The 22,805-nt window shown below is 39.6% G+C and overlaps 1 protein-coding gene across 1 annotated transcript; it reads left to right on the top strand.

The window, feature by feature from the left end:
• Positions 1-2,748: 2,748 nt before the first annotated feature.
• On the top strand, positions 2,749-22,528 carry eppk1 (epiplakin 1). Its single transcript, XM_067410824.1, has 2 exons — positions 2,749-2,871; positions 7,577-22,528. Exon 2 carries the CDS (start codon positions 7,594-7,596, stop codon positions 22,063-22,065), a length of 14,472 nt encoding a protein of 4,823 aa, XP_067266925.1. The 5' UTR covers positions 2,749-2,871; positions 7,577-7,593; the 3' UTR covers positions 22,066-22,528.
• Positions 22,529-22,805: the final 277 nt, after the last annotated feature.

Below are 22,805 nucleotides of genomic sequence, written 5' to 3'. Positions count from 1 at the left end.
GTGGTAAGATAAAATGTTTTGTGAATACGGCCCCAGACCTTTAAAATCCCATTTTTGGAGGCAGATTAGTGCCATCTGGTGTGAAAAAAAATAAGAAAAACATCTGTAATGGCATGATGTAACCAACCACTTTATATATAGCTCTATACAAAGAGGCTTTATTTAGAGGATTTATTTAGACATTCTCAAAGACCACTTTTTGTCAAGGTTTAGTTTTTTTTTTTTTTTTTTAATATTGATTTGAAATGTCTTTTTTTTTTTTTCATTAATGTTACTACAGTCAAACCTGAACACAGAGAAATATATTTTATTGCATATAACCTCAAAATTGAAAAGGAATTCTTTATTAAAGCTTAATCAGTCCGGGTCTGATCTGATTTCAACCTATGTGAGTCTTCTGGCTCAATTTTGCAATATTGTTGTTAATATTGAGTGGAGTGTGTCTACTTTGCACTTCGTTGCTGTTTTTTTCTGCATTGTAGATGATTTGTAAATTGTACCCCTCAATTTTTTCATGTGTCGTAGTTCTCATTCATTTCCTATTTCTAACTGCGAACAACACAAGTGTGACACAATTTTTCTTACAGTTTAGTTTTTTCTTATTTTTTTGTGGTCACATAGCGACTGCCACACAAGTCACAGAATTACGCACCATTGTGATGAAGTAGATATTTTTACAAATTAAAACTTTTTTTTTTTTCGCCCTAAACTGACAGAACACCAGAGGGTTAATGGTCCATCTTAACCTGGTATCTTAGCTTTTTTTCAGGTATATTTATCCAGAAACCAAGAGCAGCAGGTAGAGCAGGATCTCATTCAAGTGAAAGAAGTGTCTCCACCAAGAAACAGAGATAAGACATTGCATGTAATCCAATGCAGTCTTATGTAGATTTTAAGCCACTTCTATTTGCATCAGTTTGGGTGTCAACATACCAACCCATTTTCACTGAAAGATGAGGAATTCAAAATACCTGAGAAGTCTAGAATAGCTGAAACTTGTTTCCTGTAGCAGCTTTAACAACAGAAAGTGGGGGGTGTGGAAGGAGGGGAGGTGTGGTTTTGGCAAACATGCCCAGTTTTTGCCCTGGAAGATTTCTGCAGCCTGTTCTGTCAAATCAGCAATGTGATCCTCTCTCCAATATGCAAATATTTGCACATTAAATGATTTAGAAAAAATTGGGGCAAGATAATGCTATGGTATTAATTTCTCGTGCATCGCATCAACATGTACTGTGAAATGCATAGGAGGGTTACAGCAGTTTATTCCTGCTTGTATCTGCCTGTGAGGTTTAGACAAAACAATAGATTGGAAATTAAAATTGGAATTATTAAAGTTCTTCTATAAGGAACTAAGTTTAAAAAAATAAATGAATGAATGACTACATATATAAAGTGTCCGTTAATCATATCTTAAATAAGGCATTAACTATGATTGATAGTAAAAAGAAAAAAATAGAGGTACTATAATGCTGTTCAAAAGTTTGGGGTCAGATTTTGTTAAGAAATTGATTCTTTTAATTAGCAAGGACACATTCAATGTATTAAAAGTGACAGTAAATACATTCATAATGTTACAAAAGATTCCTATTTCAAATAAATTCTTTAATTTTTACTGAGCAAAGAAAACATATCACAGTTTCCATTAAGCAGCACAACTGTTTTCACCATTTATTCTTTAGCATATTAGAATGATTTCTGAATGGTCATGTGACACTGAAGACTGGAGTAATGAACAAAAAAAAATCAGCTTCGTCCTCACAAATAAAAGGGGAAAAAAAAGAAAGAAAGTTTGAAAATATATTAAAATATTACTGTTTTTACTGTATTGTTGATCAAATAAATGCAGCCTATGTAAGCATAAGAGACTGCTTTAAAAACATTCAAATATCTTACTGACCCAAATATAAATCCTTCTTTATAGTAGAGGATAGTATTGAATAAAAAGTATATGATGGTCAAGTAAAGTCAACTCTGATTTTATAGCGGTTTATACAATAGAAATAGTTTCAAAGCAGCTTCACAACAATAAACGGGAAAGTAACAGAAATGACGCAAACCAAATTTGATGCTGTAGCAAGATATAGTGTCATTATTCAGCTCAATTCAGTTCAGTTCAATAAGATATAATGGGAACACTACAATAAGGTTCATTAGTTACCATGAGTTAACATGAACTAATAATGAACTGCACTTATACAGTATTTATGTATGTAATGTTCATTTCAACATTTACTAATACATTATTAAACTCTTGTTAACATTAGTTAATGATATCACAAAACCACAAAACCAAAAGCTGCAAGTCGAGCAGGTTCTTGTTTATTGACCATGTTTTCTGTAGCAGAGATAAGACATCATCTAATTATTTACATAATTTAAAATGATTAACAGAAACTGTGCGCAAACTTGAGAAAATACTAGTGAAATGCACTGATAAAATCATTCACGAGAACTGGCTTTCATTGCCAGTTTGAACATGAGCTTGGCACATTCGTGTGAAATGTCAGCCAACAATTATCAGTGCACTGAGGCTGGAGGGGAATAATAATAAAAAACTGGCAGTCAGTTTGTTCCCAATGACCCCATTTAAAGTAACACTCACAAAAAATGAATAAGCAGAGGGAAATTCCTTCACTGAGCTGCAAGGTATTTGTTTTCTCTGAAGCAAGAGTGGGAGTGTTCACGGGGGTGGGGTTTGGCCCTGACTGATCAGTATATTAAACAGGAAAGGAAGGAAGGAAGCATACTCAGTTTTTCACTGAGTGTCCACAGTGTGCTTGACCACATCAAGTGACCACAAAGAAACACCCTCAGCTGCACTCTGACTGGACCCTGAATGAAACCTAGCTTCTTGCAAAAATACTGAAAGAGGTAAGAACGAGTTCAAGTAGCTATGAAACTTTTTTTTTTTTTGGTCTTAGATAACAAGCTAAAGATTGTTCTTGTAATTGCATTGTTGTTTGCTTTAAAAAACTAGCAATGATAACTTTATGTAAAGCATGGACTTTCAGGCAACTGAAAGTGGTGCCATGATTCAATGTCATGTTCAACACGTTCACTTATTCGACCACACCTCTTTGCAATAAAGAGCCAAAATGCTTTGCGAAAGGGCAAATATTTGCAGACAATGCGCACTTAGAGTCTTGGACACCTTTGAACATGGATGATAATGTAATGTACTTTTTAGATGGTACTAAGAGGACTGGTTAAACATTTACTATGAATTTAGAAGTTTTTTTTTTTATCAAAAGTGACTTTCAAATGAAGGCTAAAAACACGAAAGTAAATAATTTTGCCTGGGCAACAAATTTCGAAAGTAGGCTAAGGTTTTCTGTATATATAATGCATTATGAAAGTGTTACTTAATAAGGTTATTCTAAATGAATACAAAAATAGTACAATGCATTAAAACACTCTGCATTACACCATTTCACTATGATAATAATGTACATTTTTGATTAAAAAAAAGGGGGGGGGGGGATTACAATGTGCATTAGAATTCCTTTATGATTCAATACAATAATGCATTGTATATACAGCTTCACAGAAAGTATTTAAAGTAGTGTTCATTTGAGTGTTCTTTTTAGTCAATTTGGTTTCAAAAATCTTTTTTTTTTTTTATGCCTAACACTGACTGCATCTAAGGAATTTGGACAGGAAGAAGCCATTATCAGCCCTTTTCATTGTGCAAGGGTTTAAAGCCCCCTACTTGCTCCTTGCTAGAAGAAAGCTATTCATGGCTGACTGCAGCAGTGAGACTTTATAACTAAGATATCATTTAAAGCAAACATCACTTGCAGAAAAATTTGCACAAACATTCACTGTTTACATAAGGATGTCACATCCTTGTTATAAAGTCATTAAAATGGTGTTGTAAAATTGTGTTAAAAAATAGCAGTACAGCCACGTATCTACCGGCAACTATAGTTGCCGCAGAGTATAGTTGTCATTTTCCTTTTATAAGTATTTTTTTCTAGATGTTATCCATGTTTTATGTCTCAGTGACATGCAAAAGTGATATTATACATTGCAAATAATTTACTTGTAGTGTAATAGAAACAGACTTTACTATCATGACATCCATGCTGCTTGTTCTGAGTAATTGACTCATTCATTGAGAGGGGTGTGTTCAAAATAATGGCAGTGTGGAGTTTAATTAGGGTAGTTTGTGGCTGATTGAAGCAGTCATCAGAGTTGGAATGTGACGCTTGTCTTTTTTCATATTTCACTGCGCGATTCTTTGATCTATGATTGTCACACAATGAAATAAACTACATGGGCAAATTCCTTGAGCTTTCTTGTGATATATGACTTGACTGTTTTGTGAAAAATACATTTTCATAGAAAATTTTCTTTGCAATAATTATACAGAAATTCGTATCTGGGACCAATGCATATGTAAGCTCAGTTTTACTGCTTTATGTAGGAAAATGCACCTCAAATACTTATGTGCATGACTGTGTAACTGACAAGTGAAAAGCTTGTCTGGGTCAATGATTTATGAAATCTGACATTCTTAAAGTACACCAGCATCCTGTATTTCCAGTTTTCCATTTCTTACAGTGTTGATGCGAAACACTTTCCAAATGATGCAATGCTCAAGACGTTTTTCTTTTTCAGGACATGATAAAGTCATGATGAAGATGGTTTGCTTTCATTGTTAACCTATGGCCTAGTGAAAAATAAATATACTACAGTTTTTTTTTCTTTTTTTTTTTCACTAGGGCAGACTCTGCATGCATTGCCTCTGACATTTTTTCTCACCATCACTCACCTAACTCGGAAACTCTTAAAGGGTTAGATCATCAAAAAATGAAAATTCTGTCATTTATTACTAACCCTCATGCCGTTCCACACCCGTAAGACCCTTTGTTAATCTTCGGAACACAAATTAATATATTTTAGTTGAAATCCGATGGCTCCGTGAGGCCTGCATAGGGAGCAATGACATTTCCTCTTTCAAGATCCATTAATGTACTAAAAACATATTTAAATCAGTTCATGTGAGTACAGTGGTTCAATATTAATATTATAAAGCAATAAGAATATTTTTGGTGCGAAAAAAAAAAAAAAAAAAAAAGACTTATTTAGTGATTTCAAAACACTGCTGCAGGAAGCTTCGGAGAGTTATGAATCAGTGTGTCGAATCAGGATTCGGATCACGTGTCAAACTGCCAAACTGCTGAAATCACGTGACTTTTTCGCTCCAAACAGATGATTCGACACGCTGATTCATAACGCTCCGATGCTTTCTGAAGCAGTGTTTTGAAATCTGCCATCACTAAATAAGTAGTTATTTAGTTTTTTTGGCACACCAAAAATATTCTCGTCGCTTTATAATATTAATATTGAACCACTGTACTCACATGAACTGATTTAAATATGTTTTTAATACTTATCGATCTTCAGAGAAGAAATGTCATTGCTCCCTATGCAGGCCTCACGGAGCCATCGGATTTCAACTAAAATATCTTAATTTGTGTTCCGAAGATAAACAAAGGTCTTACGGGTGTGAAATGGCATGAGGGTGAGTAATAAATGAGAGAATTTTCATTTTTGGGTGAACTAACCCTTTAAGAAAATCCAAAGTTACCAAAAATTATGAGTTGTGCTGATGTTCATGTGCATTTTAACTCATAAATACAATCTTTCAGACATGACTTGAAAAAAATGCAACTCCTTGACCCCCATTGGCCAGCCCCAACGTCCTACCATTGGTTGAACCTCTGAAACATCTAGTTTGTTTCTGTAGTTTCTTTGAACTGAATTCTACTTGAGTATAAATTAGTATTGACCTAAATAAATGTTTACAAGAAATGTGTTTTGAGTTGCAAAAAAATTATCATAAAGTAAGTTTTATAATTACCTTTACCTTTTCAATAATTTGCCCACACTTTGAATATTGGGTATATTGTTTAATTAAATTCAAATGTATTTCTATAGCACAAATTATCAAAATGATCCTGACCAGTCCTCAAAAATTACACAAAGTTAAAATGTCAAATAAATTCAGAAACGTTAACTGCATGAAAAGTAAAAAATTTTAATTTATGCTTCACAATTCTCAATATACATAAACAGTCGTGCTCAAAAATTTACATACCCCTTGCAGAACAGGTCATTTTTATAAATTCAGCTATTTTTTGACTATATGTAAACATCTTTTATGCAAAATATCTTATTCAGCACAGTGCTAAATAAAAAATAACATGCAATTTCATGATCCCTCTTTTTTTGTTAAAATAATTAACATTTTGCAGATACTGCAAGGGATATGTAAACTTTTGAGCATGACTGTATATATGTTCCCATTGTCTCACTGATGTTCACTGGATTAGTAAGTCACTGGTATACCAGGGGTGTCTGTAAAAGGCAAATGCTTAAGCTGTGACTTTATTTATAAAGATTATTGTATTATTGTAGCCTATTTGAAGCACACTATAATGATGCCATTAGCAGACTTTTTGGACAATGTGTTTTTGGAATGCCATTGCAATGTGTGTTAAAATCACTAAAAGTTTGTTATCAGTATAATATTAATGTACACTGTGTGCAGAATTATTAGGCAAGTTGATTTTCTGATCATATTTTTTTTCCAAGCACATTTTACCAATTCCAATCCACATCAACCTTAATAACCTTATCTAAAATAAATTCTTCAAACAGTGGTACATGAGGATGTGGTGCTGGTCCTTCAGGAGTCACTCTCAAGCTGTCTGTCTATAAGGCCTATAAAAACCCAGTCTTCAGCTTCTGATTCTTATTAAGAGCAGGTCATTTTTTAGGATTCTTTAGCTAACCTACATCTCTGAGATCCTGAAACCCTTGCACTTCTGGAGACTCCAGGTAGGTTGCAGTTGTGGAAAATGGTGGCGCTGGAGACTAAAGGGTTCCTGATGGTTTCACACTTAATTCTTCACCTTAATTCTTAATTATTTTGCAGTTAACATGTGTCTTTTCTTTTCCACCTGTTTTTGTATGACCCCGCTGACCCAATGAGCATTTAGCTGTCCCTTGGTCATGCTTTACCTTTGCAATTTCTAGTATTGCATTAGTATTGCATCCTTCTCATGAGTATTTAATAAATCTCTTTTAAATCTCTGTTAAATCTCTTTTTTGGCACTTTTGCCTGTAAAAGAAAACCTGCCTAATAATTCTGCAAACCTGAATATAAGGCATTTTTTCATTTCCAGCCTTCATGAACAATTATATATCACTTATAAATTACTAAAAACAATATTAATAATAGTTATTAAGAGTGGTGTGGATTGGAATTAGTAAAATGTGCTTGGAAAAAAAAATATGATCAGAAAATCAACTTATAATAATTCCTAATAATTCTGCATACAGTGCATGTTCAACACTCTTACAGTGTAATTGAATTGCAATAGGGTTACACACAAAAACACTTGAAAAAACATTTTTCTTTGTAAATAAATAAATAATATATAAATATATATATATATATATTTCTTTTTTTTTAATGTACAGTAAACAAAAACACATGGCTAACTTAAGTGCATCAGGTTAAGTTTTTTAAATGCATGACTAATAATTATTCTTTTGTAATCCACAGAACCTGGTGCAAGAAAAATGCCCACAAAAAAGATGTCAGCTCAGGAAAACGGCATTTCTCATGGGCCAGTAGCTGGAGTGTTTCTTGAACATTCAAAAGAAACCATTACAATATATCAAGCCTACAAGAAACGCTTGTTGAATCCAGGAACATGTCTGGCACTGTTAGAGGCCCAAGCTGCAACAGGAGGAATCATCGACCCTGTCAAAAACAGGACATGCTCTGTTGAAGATGCAGTAAAAGAAGGCATTGTTGGACGTGAAATGAAAGAGAAACTTCAATTAGCAGAGAGGGCCATCATGGGCTACACAGATCCCTACACCAACCAACAAATCTCACTCTTCCAGGCCATGCAGAAAGATGTAATTCCAAAAGAATATGCCATTAGGTTACTTGAGGCACAGATCTCTGGCAAAGGGATCTATGACCCTATTGAAAAATGCTACCTAACAGAAGAACAAGCCTATGGGCGAGGTCTGTATGACAAAGATCTTTTCAGAGACCAGATGGATGCTCTAAAAGTATTCTATGACCCAAACTGTCAGGAAAACCTCACTTATCCATCCCTGATAAAGAAATGCACTGCAGCCCCAGAAACAGGTTTACTGCTTTTCCCGATCTACATCACATTTAAAGGCCTCCGCAGAGGTGTGACGTCTGCTGAGCTGCTGGCATCAAAAATAATTGACCAGCAGACATTTGAAAATCTACATGATGGTAAAACCACCACCCAGGATGTGATGTTAATGGAAACAGTGAAAGAATATCTAGAAGGTAAACAGAGCATTGGGGGTGTAGCTGTGCTCGCCACGAATAAAAAAATGAGCATCTACCAAGCAATGAGACAAGGAATAATCATGCCGGGTTCTGCTTTGATTCTGCTAGAAGCACAGGCTGCAACTGGATTCATGATTGACCCTGTTGAAAACAAGACATTCACTGTAGATGAAGCCATTAAACAAAAACTTGTAGGACCAGAATACCATGCAAAATTGCTTGCAGCAGAACGTGCAGTTACTGGTTACAAGGACCCATACACTGGTGGAACCATTTCTCTTTTTCAAGCTCTGAAGAAGGAACTGATTGTGAAGGAGCATGGAATCCGCTTGCTTGAAGCACAAATTGCAACTGGTGGAATTATTGATCCCATAAACAGTCACAGAGTTCCTGTGGATGTAGCATACAATCGTGGCTTCTTTGATGAGGAAATGAACACAATCCTTAAGGATCCTGAAGATGACACTAAAGGATTCTTTGACCCAAACACAAAGGATAATCTGACATATCTGCAACTGCTGGATCGTTGTGTCATCGACCCTTCTACAGGACTCACATTGTTGCCCATTCAAGATCCATCTGGTAGTCTGAATTACACATTCATTGGCTATGACATCAAAAAAGTCTTCAAGGGTGTCATGGTGAAAGTGACATGTGGAAAATACATGGGAATGACTGTTTCTCTCTGGGAATTACTTATGTCTGAATACTTCACTGAACAGCAAAGGCAAGACTTTATCCAGCAATACAGAAACAGAACACTCACGATTGAAATTATAGTCACTAAAGTCCTGGAGATCATTGAACATTCAGTGAAAACATCGAATGCAGTTTTTGAAGGTATAAGGGAAAAAGTAAGTGCAAACCAGCTTGTCGAGGCTGATATCATCACAGAGCACGATCTAGAAGATCTCAGAGAAGGAAAAAAGACTGTCAAAGATGTTACAGAGAATGAATCTGTGCAAACATATCTACAAGGTAAACCAAGCATTGCTGGTGTGCTGCTTCCTGACTCACAAGTGATGTCAATCTACCAAGCCCGACAAAAAGGAATTCTGAGGCCAGGAACATCACTTGTTCTTCTTGAAGCCCAGGCTGCAACAGGATTCATAATTGACCCAATTGCTAATCGAAAGTTTACTGTAGATGATGCAGTGAAGGCACAGGTGGTAGGGGCTGATCTTCATGCAAAACTATCCTCAGCAGAGAAGGCAGTGACAGGTTACCATGATCCATACACTGGCAAGAAAATCTCATTGTTCCAAGCAATGCAAAAGGATTTAATTGTGAAAGATCATGGTATACGTCTGCTAGAGGCCCAGATTGCCACAGGGGGCATTATTGATCCTGTAAATAGCCATCGCATTCCAGTTCATATTGCTTATAAACGAGGATTCTTTGATACTGAAATGAATCAGATCCTTTGTGATCCAACAGATGACACAAAAGGATTCTTTGACCCAAACACTCATGAAAACCTTACTTATTTGCAGCTTATGTCCAGATGTGTCACTGACCAAAGCACAGGCCTTTGCCTTTTGACAATCAAAGGGAACGACAAGAGAGTCAAGATAGGGGACAGCACCAAAGAGGCCTTCCAAACCACATATGTCTCTGTGAGATATGGCAGATTCAGCAACAAGAATGTGACACTTTGGGATATCATCAACTCTGAATATTTGTCTGAGGAGAAAAGACAGGATCTATTAAAATGTTACAAGTCAAAAACAATCACAATTGAAGAAATCATTACAATAATTTTAGAGATCATTGAGAGCAAAGAAGTACAAAGAAATGCTGACCTCAGTGTAGATGGTCTCAGGGGAAAAGTCTCTATTTTGGAGCTGCTGAATTTGGGAATAATAGATGAAAAAACATGCAAAACTGTGATTCAGGGGAAGCTAACAATCAAAGATCTCATTGAGATGGGCACTGTGAGAAACTTCCTCAGGGGAACAAGCTGTATAGCAGGTGTAATATTACAAAAGTCTAATCAGAAAATGAGCATCTACAAAGCCAAAAAAGAAGGCCATCTTACCCCTGGCACTGCATTGTGTCTTCTTGAAGCACAGGCTGCCACTGGGTTTATTATTGATCCAATACAAAACAAGAAACTCACTGTTGATGAGGCACTGAAGCAAAAAATCATTGTTCCAGAGTTGTATGAAAAGCTCCTTGCTGCTGAGAAAGCGGTCACTGGTTACGAAGACCCATACACAGGCAAGAAAATATCACTTTTTGAAGCAATCGAGAAAGAACTCATTGTAAAGCAGCATGGCATTCGTCTGCTTGAAGCTCAGATTGCTACAGGTGGCATCATTGATCCCTTAACATGTTTACATTTGCCACTTGATGTTGCTTTCCGGAAGGGTTATTTTGACTCTGACTTAAATCAAATCCTTGCTGATCAAAGTGATGACACTAAAGGATTTTTTGATCCCACCACACAAGAAAATCTGACTTACATGGAGATGATGGCACGATGCATCAAGGATCCCGATACTGGTCTTTTACTTCTTCCAGTTGCCGAAAAAGTTAAAACACAAGAAAAATCACAAAAAATTATCTCAGATGTTGAGATTAAGGAAGAATTTGAGAAAAACAAAGTTATCATTCCTGTTGGCCGTTTCTGTGGGAAATCACTGTCTCTTTGGGAGATAATTCATTCTGTATATTTCACAGATGAACAGAGGCAGCAGTTCTTTGAACAATATTGTTTGGGAAAGATAAATATCAAGGATGTTGGCACCATGGTTATCACAACTATTCAAACACTAGAACAGAAAGAAGCAGCCCCTCAAACAACAATGGGCCTAAGAAAACCTGTTTCTGTGCAACAGCTGTATGACTCTGGAATCATTGACACCAGTACTTACAAAGAGCTGCAACATGGTAAGGAGATACTTGAAAATGTGGTTAAACTTGAATCTGTACAACAGTATTTGAAGGGCACTGGAAGTATTGCTGGAGTAAAACTTCATCCATCAGGAAAAGTGTTAAGTTTATACATGGCAAAATCTGAAGGCTTACTCACTTCCGATGCAGCACTGTTGTTGCTTGAGGCTCAGGCAGCAACTGGATATGTTATCGATCCAATCAAAAACACACATCACTCAGTCATGGAGGCTGTCAGAGCTCAACTTATCGGACCAGAGATATTGGAGCACTTGCTATTGGCTGAACGTGCTGTCACTGGCTTCACAGACCCATACACAAATAAGCAGATATGCTTATTTGAAGCAATGAATAAAGGCCTTATACCTCGGAAACATGGACTGAACCTTTTAGATGCACAGCTTGCCACAGGGGGAATTATTGATCCAATTGGAAGCTATCGGGTACCTGTTCAGAAAGCAATTATGAAAGGATGCTTGAATAAGGAGACCAGTGATTATCTGGCAAATCTTAGTAAAAGCGAAAAAGGGTTTTCAGACCCCCAAACAAAAGAATCTCTTACCTACCATCAGCTCATGAAGAAATGTGAAAAGAATTCAACAACCGGCCTGCTGCTTCTCCCAATAACTGAAAAGAGTGCTGAAAGCTCAACCTACAATGACAAGCAAATAATAAATGTCTTCAAAGAAAAATCAGTGATTATCAATGCTGGAAAGATTGCAGACAAACGTGTATCACTTTGGGATGTACTACACTCAGAGTATATATCTGCAGAAAAAAGAAAAGATCTACTTGACCAATACAAACAAAAGAAACTATCAATTGAGGAGATAACAGAAATGGTGACAGCAATGATAATTGAGGTAACCACAAAAAGGCATTCTTTTAAAGGTCTGAGAAAACAAGTGTCAGCAAGTGAACTATTTGAGGCTAAAATCATCTCAAAAGAAATGATGGGAAAGCTCATCAATGATGAAGTAGATGATGAAGATATAAACAATATGGAATCTATTCAAAAATACCTTGGGGCAACAAACTGTATCGCTGGTGTATATGTCCAGGCAACCAAACAGACCATGAGCATATCTGAAGCCAAAAATAAGGGACTTCTGACACCTGGAACATCTCTGGTTTTACTTGAAGCCCAGGCTGCCACTGGCTTTATGATTGACCCAGTGAAGAACAAAAAGCTTTCAGTAGAGCAGGCAGTGGCTGAAGGGATTGTTGGGACAGAATGGAAAAGCAAATTATTGTCTGCAGAGAGGGCAGTTACTGGTTACACAGACCCCTACACGGGAAAAACAATCTCCTTGTTCCAGGCCTTGAAAAAAGATCTGATTGTCAAGGACCATGGTATTCGTCTGCTAGAAGCTCAGATTGCAACTGGGGGCATCATTGATCCTGTGCACAGCCATCGTGTCCCTGTGGAGGTGGCTTACCAAAGAGGGTACTTTGATGAGGAGATGAACAATATCCTCTCTGACCCAGATGATGATACCAAGGGATTCTTTGATCCCAACACACAGGAGAACCTCACATACCTGCAACTTGTGGAGAGGTGTGTTAGAGACCCCATCACTGGCCTGAGCCTCCTTGTAATTGCGAAAAAGGGCGAGTACTACTTCTTCGTTGATGAACATACAAAGAATATCCTCAAGTCTACGACCACAAAGAAAGCAGGAGGTAAATTCCAAGGAGAGCTGGTGACACTTTGGGATCTGCTGTATTCAAATTATATTTCTGAGGAAAAGAGGAGAGAACTGGTGCAGCAGTTTAAGTCAGGTACAATAACTATTGAAGAATTCTTAGAAATAGTTCTGACATTGGTATCACAGAAATCAGGAACAAGCACCCAAACCATTATTACCACCACCACAGCAACAACAGAGATAACCCAGAAGCACAACTTCCAAGGTATCAGAAAGGATGTGAGTGCTCATGAGTTACTGCAATCCAAAGTCATTGATGAGAAAATGTACAAAGACCTAACTTCTGGAAAAGTCACAGTTGATCATGTAAGTGAAATGGACTCTGTGCGAAAATACCTGAAAGGAACAAACAGCATTGCTGGTGTATATGTCCAGGCGACCAAACAGACCATGAGCATATCTGAGGCCAAAAATAAGGGACTTCTGACACCAGGAACATCTCTGGTTTTACTTGAAGCCCAGGCTGCCACTGGCTTTATGATTGACCCAGTGAAGAACAAAAAACTGTCAGTAGAGCAGGCGGTGGCCGAAGGGATTGTTGGGACAGAATGGAAAAATAAACTGCTGTCTGCAGAGCGGGCAGTTACTGGTTACACAGACCCCAACACGGGAAAAATAATCTCCTTGTTCCAGGCCTTGAAAAAAGATCTGATTGTCAAGGACCATGGTATTCGTCTGCTAGAAGCTCAGATTGCTACAGGGGGCATCATTGATCCTGTGCACAGCCATCGTGTCCCTGTGGAGGTGGCTTACCAAAGAGGGTACTTTGATGAGGAGATGAACAAGATCCTCTCTGATCCAGGTGATGACACCAAGGGATTCTTTGATCCAAACACACAGGAGAACCTCACATACCTGCAACTTGTGGAGAGGTGTGTTAGAGACCCCATCACTGGTCTGAGCCTCCTTGTGATTGCGAAAAAGGGCGAGTACTACTTCTTCGTTGATGAACATACAAAGAGTATCCTCAAGTCTACGACCACAAAGAAAGCAGGAGGTAAATTCCAAGGAGAGCTGGTGACACTTTGGGATCTGCTGTATTCAAATTATATTTCTGAGGAAAAGAGGAGAGAACTGGTGCAGCAGTTTAAGTCAGGTACAATAACTATTGAAGAATTCTTAGAAATAGTTCTGACATTGGTATCACAGAAATCAGGAACAAGCACCCAAACCATTATTACCACCACCACAGCAACAACAGAGATAACCCAGAAGCACAACTTCCAAGGTATCAGAAAGGATGTGAGTGCTCATGAGTTATTGCAATCCAAAGTCATTGATGAGAAAATGTACAAAGACCTAACTTCTGGAAAAGTCACAGTTGATCATGTAAGTGAAATGGACTCTGTGCGAAAATACCTGAAAGGAACAAACAGCATTGCTGGTGTATATGTCCAGGCGACCAAACAGACCATGAGCATATCTGAAGCCAAAAATAAGGGACTTCTGACACCAGGAACATCTCTGGTTTTACTTGAAGCCCAGGCTGCCACTGGCTTTATGATTGACCCAGTGAAGAACAAAAAACTGTCAGTAGAGCAGGCGGTGGCCGAAGGGATTGTTGGGACAGAATGGAAAAATAAACTGCTGTCTGCAGAGCGGGCAGTTACTGGTTACACAGACCCCAACACGGGAAAAATAATCTCCTTGTTCCAGGCCTTGAAAAAAGATCTGATTGTCAAGGACCATGGTATTCGTCTGCTAGAAGCTCAGATTGCTACAGGGGGCATCATTGATCCTGTGCACAGCCATCGTGTCCCTGTGGAGGTGGCTTACCAAAGAGGGTACTTTGATGAGGAGATGAACAAGATCCTCTCTGACCCAGATGATGACACCAAGGGATTCTTTGATCCCAACACACAGGAGAACCTCACATACCTGCAACTTGTGGAGAGGTGTGTTAGAGACCCCATCACTGGCCTGAGCCTCCTTGTGATTGCGAAAAAGGGCGAGTACTACTTCTTCGTTGATGAACATACAAAGAATATCCTCAAGTCTACGACCACAAAGAAAGCAGGAGGTAAATTCCAAGGAGAGCTGGTGACTCTTTGGGATCTGCTGTATTCAAATTATATGTCTGAAGAAAAGAGGAGAGAACTGGTGCAGCAGTTTAAGTCTGGTACAATAACTATTGAAGAATTCTTAGAAATAGTTCTGACAATTGTATCACAGAAATCAGGAACAAGCACCCAAACCATTACTACCACCACCACAGCAACAACAGAGATAACCCAGAAGCACAACTTCCAAGGTATCAGAAAGGATGTGAGTGCTCATGAGTTACTGCAATCCAAAGTCATTGATGAGAAAATGTACAAAGACCTAACTTCTGGAAAAGTCACAGTTGATCATGTAAGTGAAATGGACTCTGTGCGAAAATACCTGAAAGGAACAAACAGCATTGCTGGTGTATATGTCCAGGCGACCAAACAGACCATGAGCATATCTGAGGCCAAAAATAAGGGACTTCTGACACCAGGAACATCTCTGGTTTTACTTGAAGCCCAGGCTGCCACTGGCTTTATGATTGACCCAGTGAAGAACAAAAAGCTTTCAGTAGAGCAGGCGGTGGCCGAAGGAATTGTTGGGACAGAATGGAAAAATAAACTGCTGTCTGCAGAGCGGGCAGTTACTGGTTACACAGACCCCAACACGGGAAAAATAATCTCCTTGTTCCAGGCCTTGAAAAAAGATCTGATTGTCAAGGACCATGGTATTCGTCTGCTAGAAGCTCAGATTGCTACAGGGGGCATCATTGATCCTGTGCACAGCCATCGTGTCCCTGTGGAGGTGGCTTACCAAAGAGGGTACTTTGATGAGGAGATGAACAAGATCCTCTCTGATCCAGGTGATGACACCAAGGGATTCTTTGATCCAAACACACAGGAGAACCTCACATACCTGCAACTTGTGGAGAGGTGTGTTAGAGACCCCATCACTGGTCTGAGCCTCCTTGTGATTGCGAAAAAGGGCGAGTACTACTTCTTCGTTGATGAACATACAAAGAATATCCTCAAGTCTACGACCACAAAGAAAGCAGGAGGTAAATTCCAAGGAGAGCTGGTGACACTTTGGGATCTGCTGTATTCAAATTATATTTCTGAGGAAAAGAGGAGAGAACTGGTGCAGCAGTTTAAGTCAGGTACAATAACTATTGAAGAATTCTTAGAAATAGTTCTGACATTGGTATCACAGAAATCAGGAACAAGCACCCAAACCATTATTACCACCACCACAGCAACAACAGAGATAACCCAGAAGCACAACTTCCAAGGTATCAGAAAGGATGTGAGTGCTCATGAGTTACTGCAATCCAAAGTCATTGATGAGAAAATGTACAAAGACCTAACTTCTGGAAAAGTCACAGTTGATCATGTAAGTGAAATGGACTCTGTGCGAAAATACCTGAAAGGAACAAACAGCATTGCTGGTGTATATGTCCAGGCGACCAAACAGACCATGAGCATATCTGAGGCCAAAAATAAGGGACTTCTGACACCAGGAACATCTCTGGTTTTACTTGAAGCCCAGGCTGCCACTGGCTTTATGATTGACCCAGTGAAGAACAAAAAACTGTCAGTAGAGCAGGCGGTGGCCGAAGGGATTGTTGGGACAGAATGGAAAAATAAACTGCTGTCTGCAGAGCGGGCAGTTACTGGTTACACAGACCCCAACACGGGAAAAATAATCTCCTTGTTCCAGGCCTTGAAAAAAGATCTGATTGTCAAGGACCATGGTATTCGTCTGCTAGAAGCTCAGATTGCTACAGGGGGCATCATTGATCCTGTGCACAGCCATCGTGTCCCTGTGGAGGTGGCTTACCAAAGAGGGTACTTTGATGAGGAGATGAACAAGATCCTCTCTGATCCAGGTGATGACACCAAGGGATTCTTTGATCCAAACACACAGGAGAACCTCACATACCTGCAACTTGTGGAGAGGTGTGTTAGAGACCCCATCACTGGTCTGAGCCTCCTTGTGATTGCGAAAAAGGGCGAGTACTACTTCTTCGTTGATGAACATACAAAGAGTATCCTCAAGTCTACGACCACAAAGAAAGCAGGAGGTAAATTCCAAGGAGAGCTGGTGACACTTTGGGATCTGCTGCATTCAAATTATATTTCTGAGGAAAAGAGGAGAGAACTGGTGCAGCAGTTTAAGTCAGGTACAATAACTATTGGAGAATTCTTAGAAATAGTTCTGACATTGGTATCACAGAAATCAGGAACAAGCACCCAAACCATTATTACCACCACCACAGCAACAACAGAGATAACCCAGAAGCACAACTTCCAAGGTATCAGAAAGGATGTGAGTGCTCATGAGTTATTGCAATCCAAAGTCATTGATGAGAAAATGTACAAAGACCTAACTTCTGGAAAAGTCACAGTTGATCATGTAAGTGAAATGGACTCTGTGCAAAAATACCTGAAAGGAACAAACAGCATTGCTGGTGTATATGTCCAGGCAACCAAACAGACCATGAGCATATCTGAGGCCAAAAATAAGGGACTTCTGACACCAGGAACATCTCTGGTTTTACTTGAAGCCCAGGCTGCCACTGGCTTTATGATTGACCCAGTGAAGAACAAAAAACTGTCAGTAGAGCAGGCGGTGGCCGAAGGGATTGTTGGGACAGAATGGAAAAATAAACTGCTGTCTGCAGAGCGGGCAGTTACTGGTTACACAGACCCCAACACGGGAAAAATAATCTCCTTGTTCCAGGCCTTGAAAAAAGATCTGATTGTCAAGGACCATGGTATTCGTCTGCTAGAAGCTCAGATTGCTACAGGGGGCATCATTGATCCTGTGCACAGCCATCGTGTCCCTGTGGAGGTGGCTTACCAAAGAGGGTACTTTGATGAGGAGATGAACAAGATCCTCTCTGACCCAGATGATGACACCAAGGGATTCTTTGATCCCAACACACAGGAGAACCTCACATACCTGCAACTTGTGGAGAGGTGTGTTAGAGACCCCATCACTGGCCTGAGCCTCCTTGTGATTGCGAAAAAGGGCGAGTACTACTTCTTCGTTGATGAACATACAAAGAATATCCTCAAGTCTACGACCACAAAGAAAGCAGGAGGTAAATTCCAAGGAGAGCTGGTGACTCTTTGGGATCTGCTGTATTCAAATTATATGTCTGAAGAAAAGAGGAGAGAACTGGTGCAGCAGTTTAAGTCTGGTACAATAACTATTGAAGAATTCTTAGAAATAGTTCTGACAATTGTATCACAGAAATCAGGAACAAGCACCCAAACCATTACTACCACCACCACAGCAACAACAGAGATAACCCAGAAGCACAACTTCCAAGGTATCAGAAAGGATGTGAGTGCTCATGAGTTACTGCAATCCAAAGTCATTGATGAGAAAATGTACAAAGACCTAACTTCTGGAAAAGTCACAGTTGATCATGTAAGTGAAATGGACTCTGTGCGAAAATACCTGAAAGGAACAAACAGCATTGCTGGTGTATATGTCCAGGCGACCAAACAGACCATGAGCATATCTGAGGCCAAAAATAAGGGACTTCTGACACCAGGAACATCTCTGGTTTTACTTGAAGCCCAGGCTGCCACTGGCTTTATGATTGACCCAGTGAAGAACAAAAAGCTTTCAGTAGAGCAGGCGGTGGCCGAAGGAATTGTTGGGACAGAATGGAAAAATAAACTGCTGTCTGCAGAGCGGGCAGTTACTGGTTACACAGACCCCAACACGGGAAAAATAATCTCCTTGTTCCAGGCCTTGAAAAAAGATCTGATTGTCAAGGACCATGGTATTCGTCTGCTAGAAGCTCAGATTGCTACAGGGGGCATCATTGATCCTGTGCACAGCCATCGTGTCCCTGTGGAGGTGGCTTACCAAAGAGGGTACTTTGATGAGGAGATGAACAAGATCCTCTCTGATCCAGGTGATGACACCAAGGGATTCTTTGATCCAAACACACAGGAGAACCTCACATACCTGCAACTTGTGGAGAGGTGTGTTAGAGACCCCATCACTGGTCTGAGCCTCCTTGTGATTGCGAAAAAGGGCGAGTACTACTTCTTCATTGATGAACATACAAAGAATATCCTCAAGTCTACGACCACAAAGAAAGCAGGAGGTAAATTCCAAGGAGAGCTGGTGACACTTTGGGATCTGCTGTATTCAAATTATATTTCTGAGGAAAAGAGGAGAGAACTGGTGCAGCAGTTTAAGTCAGGTACAATAACTATTGAAGAATTCTTAGAAATAGTTCTGACATTGGTATCACAGAAATCAGGAACAAGCACCCAAACCATTATTACCACCACCACAGCAACAACAGAGATAACCCAGAAGCACAACTTCCAAGGTATCAGAAAGGATGTGAGTGCTCATGAGTTACTGCAATCCAAAGTCATTGATGAGAAAATGTACAAAGACCTAACTTCTGGAAAAGTCACAGTTGATCATGTAAGTGAAATGGACTCTGTGCGAAAATACCTGAAAGGAACAAACAGCATTGCTGGTGTATATGTCCAGGCGACCAAACAGACCATGAGCATATCTGAGGCCAAAAATAAGGGACTTCTGACACCAGGAACATCTCTGGTTTTACTTGAAGCCCAGGCTGCCACTGGCTTTATGATTGACCCAGTGAAGAACAAAAAACTGTCAGTAGAGCAGGCGGTGGCCGAAGGGATTGTTGGGACAGAATGGAAAAATAAACTGCTGTCTGCAGAGCGGGCAGTTACTGGTTACACAGACCCCAACACGGGAAAAATAATCTCCTTGTTCCAGGCCTTGAAAAAAGATCTGATTGTCAAGGACCATGGTATTCGTCTGCTAGAAGCTCAGATTGCTACAGGGGGCATCATTGATCCTGTGCACAGCCATCGTGTCCCTGTGGAGGTGGCTTACCAAAGAGGGTACTTTGATGAGGAGATGAACAAGATCCTCTCTGATCCAGGTGATGACACCAAGGGATTCTTTGATCCAAACACACAGGAGAACCTCACATACCTGCAACTTGTGGAGAGGTGTGTTAGAGACCCCATCACTGGCCTGAGCCTCCTTGTGATTGCGAAAAAGGGCGAGTACTACTTCTTCGTTGATGAACATACAAAGAGTATCCTCAAGTCTACGACCACAAAGAAAGCAGGAGGTAAATTCCAAGGAGAGCTGGTGACACTTTGGGATGTGCTGTATTCAAATTATATTTCTGAGGAAAAGAGGAGAGAACTGGTGCAGCAGTTTAAGTCAGGTACAATAACTATTGAAGAATTCTTAGAAATAGTTCTGACATTGGTATCACAGAAATCAGGAACAAGCACCCAAACCATTATTACCACCACCACAGCAACAACAGAGATAACCCAGAAGCACAACTTCCAAGGTATCAGAAAGGATGTGAGTGCTCATGAGTTACTGCAATCCAAAGTCATTGATGAGAAAATGTACAAAGACCTAACTTCTGGAAAAGTCACAGTTGATCATGTAAGTGAAATGGACTCTGTGCGAAAATACCTGAAAGGAACAAACAGCATTGCTGGTGTATATGTCCAGGCGACCAAACAGACCATGAGCATATCTGAGGCCAAAAATAAGGGACTTCTGACACCAGGAACATCTCTGGTTTTACTTGAAGCCCAGGCTGCCACTGGCTTTATGATTGACCCAGTGAAGAACAAAAAACTGTCAGTAGAGCAGGCGGTGGCCGAAGGGATTGTTGGGACAGAATGGAAAAATAAACTGCTGTCTGCAGAGCGGGCAGTTACTGGTTACACAGACCCCAACACGGGAAAAATAATCTCCTTGTTCCAGGCCTTGAAAAAAGATCTGATTGTCAAGGACCATGGTATTCGTCTGCTAGAAGCTCAGATTGCTACAGGGGGCATCATTGATCCTGTGCACAGCCATCGTGTCCCTGTGGAGGTGGCTTACCAAAGAGGGTACTTTGATGAGGAGATGAACAAGATCCTCTCTGATCCAGGTGATGACACCAAGGGATTCTTTGATCCAAACACACAGGAGAACCTCACATACCTGCAACTTGTGGAGAGGTGTGTTAGAGACCCCATCACTGGTCTGAGCCTCCTTGTGATTGCGAAAAAGGGCGAGTACTACTTCTTTGTTGATGAACATACAAAGAATATCCTCAAGTCTACGACCACAAAGAAAGCAGGAGGTAAATTCCAAGGAGAGCTGGTGACACTTTGGGATCTGCTGTATTCAAATTATATTTCTGAGGAAAAGAGGAGAGAACTGGTGCAGCAGTTTAAGTCAGGTACAATAACTATTGAAGAATTCTTAGAAATAGTTCTGACATTGGTATCACAGAAATCAGGAACAAGCACCCAAACCATTATTACCACCACCACAGCAACAACAGAGATAACCCAGAAGCACAACTTCCAAGGTATCAGAAAGGATGTGAGTGCTCATGAGTTACTGCAATCCAAAGTCATTGATGAGAAAATGTACAAAGACCTAACTTCTGGAAAAGTCACAGTTGATCATGTAAGTGAAATGGACTCTGTGCGAAAATACCTGAAAGGAACAAACAGCATTGCTGGTGTATTTGTGCAGTCTACCAAACAGACCATGAGCATATTTGAAGCCAAAAATAAGGGACTTCTGACACCTGGAACGTCTTTGGTTTTACTTGAAGCCCAGGCTGCCACTGGCTTTATGATTGACCCAGTGAAGAACAAAAAACTGCCAGTAGAGCAGGCGGTGGCTGAAGGGATTGTTGGGACAGAATGGAAAAGCAAACTACTGTCTGCAGAGAGGGCAGTTACTGGTTACACAGACCCCTACACGGGAAAAACAATCTCCTTGTTCCAGGCCTTGAAAAAAGATCTGATTGTCAAGGACCATGGTATTCGTCTGCTAGAAGCTCAGATTGCTACAGGGGGAATCATTGATCCTGTGCACAGCCATCGTGTCCCTGTGGAGGTGGCTTACCAAAGAGGGTACTTTGATGAGGAGATGAACAAGATCCTCTCTGATCCAGATGATGACACCAAGGGATTTTTTGATCCCAACACACAGGAGAACCTCACATACTTGCAACTTGTGGAGAGGTGTGTTAGAGACCCAAAGACTGGTCTGAGTCTGCTTTCTTTACAAAAGTAGATTTAAGATTGGATGCAACATGCCATGCAAGCTATTCATGCTTTATTAACTACAGTAGTACTCTTCTCTTTCTAATTATGCCATTTGCAAATCTGTAAGTGTATATAATTTCAGTTTCAATGTGCATTGCATACAATATAGTTTAAGGTAAAGTCAATTTTACACTTTTACACTGCAATTTAGAAGTTAAAAAAGTTACTGTGTTACAGGTATTAATGCTTTCTGGCTACATGTTCAAAACTATCCAAAAAAATAAACAGTTGCAACATTTTATTTCATAATTTTCAAGTCAATAAACTCTCATTATAAACATTTTGCTTTTATTAAACATGGCTTGTTTACATTAACATAAGCTCACAACATGTGACATTTATTGCATTACCAGCACATGAACATGAGAAAAATAGTAGCAGAGAAGGGCAGTAAAGATACACAAATATTTATGTGTGTGTGTGTGGGGGGGGGGGGGGGTGTGGGCGGGGATGTGGGGGGGGATTAGTTCACTTTTAAATTAAAATTTCCATGTCCTTCTTTCTTCAGTCGAAAAGAAATTAAGTTTTTGATGAAAACATACCAGGATTTTTCTCCATATAGTGGACTTCAATGGCCTCCAAACGGTTGAAGGTCAAAATTACAGTTTCAGTGCCGCTTCAAAGGGCTTTAAACGATCCCAGACGAGGAATAAGGGTCTTATCTAGAGATTTTTTTTTAGAAAATGAGCAATGGTTTCTCTATATAAG

This window comes from Chanodichthys erythropterus, chromosome 15 (genome assembly GCF_024489055.1).
Source record: "Chanodichthys erythropterus isolate Z2021 chromosome 15, ASM2448905v1, whole genome shotgun sequence".
In the NCBI taxonomy this organism is placed as follows: domain Eukaryota; kingdom Metazoa; phylum Chordata; class Actinopteri; order Cypriniformes; family Xenocyprididae; genus Chanodichthys; species Chanodichthys erythropterus.
This window is presented reverse-complemented; position numbering and strand designations above follow the sequence as displayed.

What these genes read in the sequence shown, in the direction of transcription:
- eppk1 (XM_067410824.1), top strand. Translation starts at nt 7,594, where the DNA reads ATGCCCACAAAAAAGATGTCAGCTCAGGAAAACGGCATTTCTCATGGG.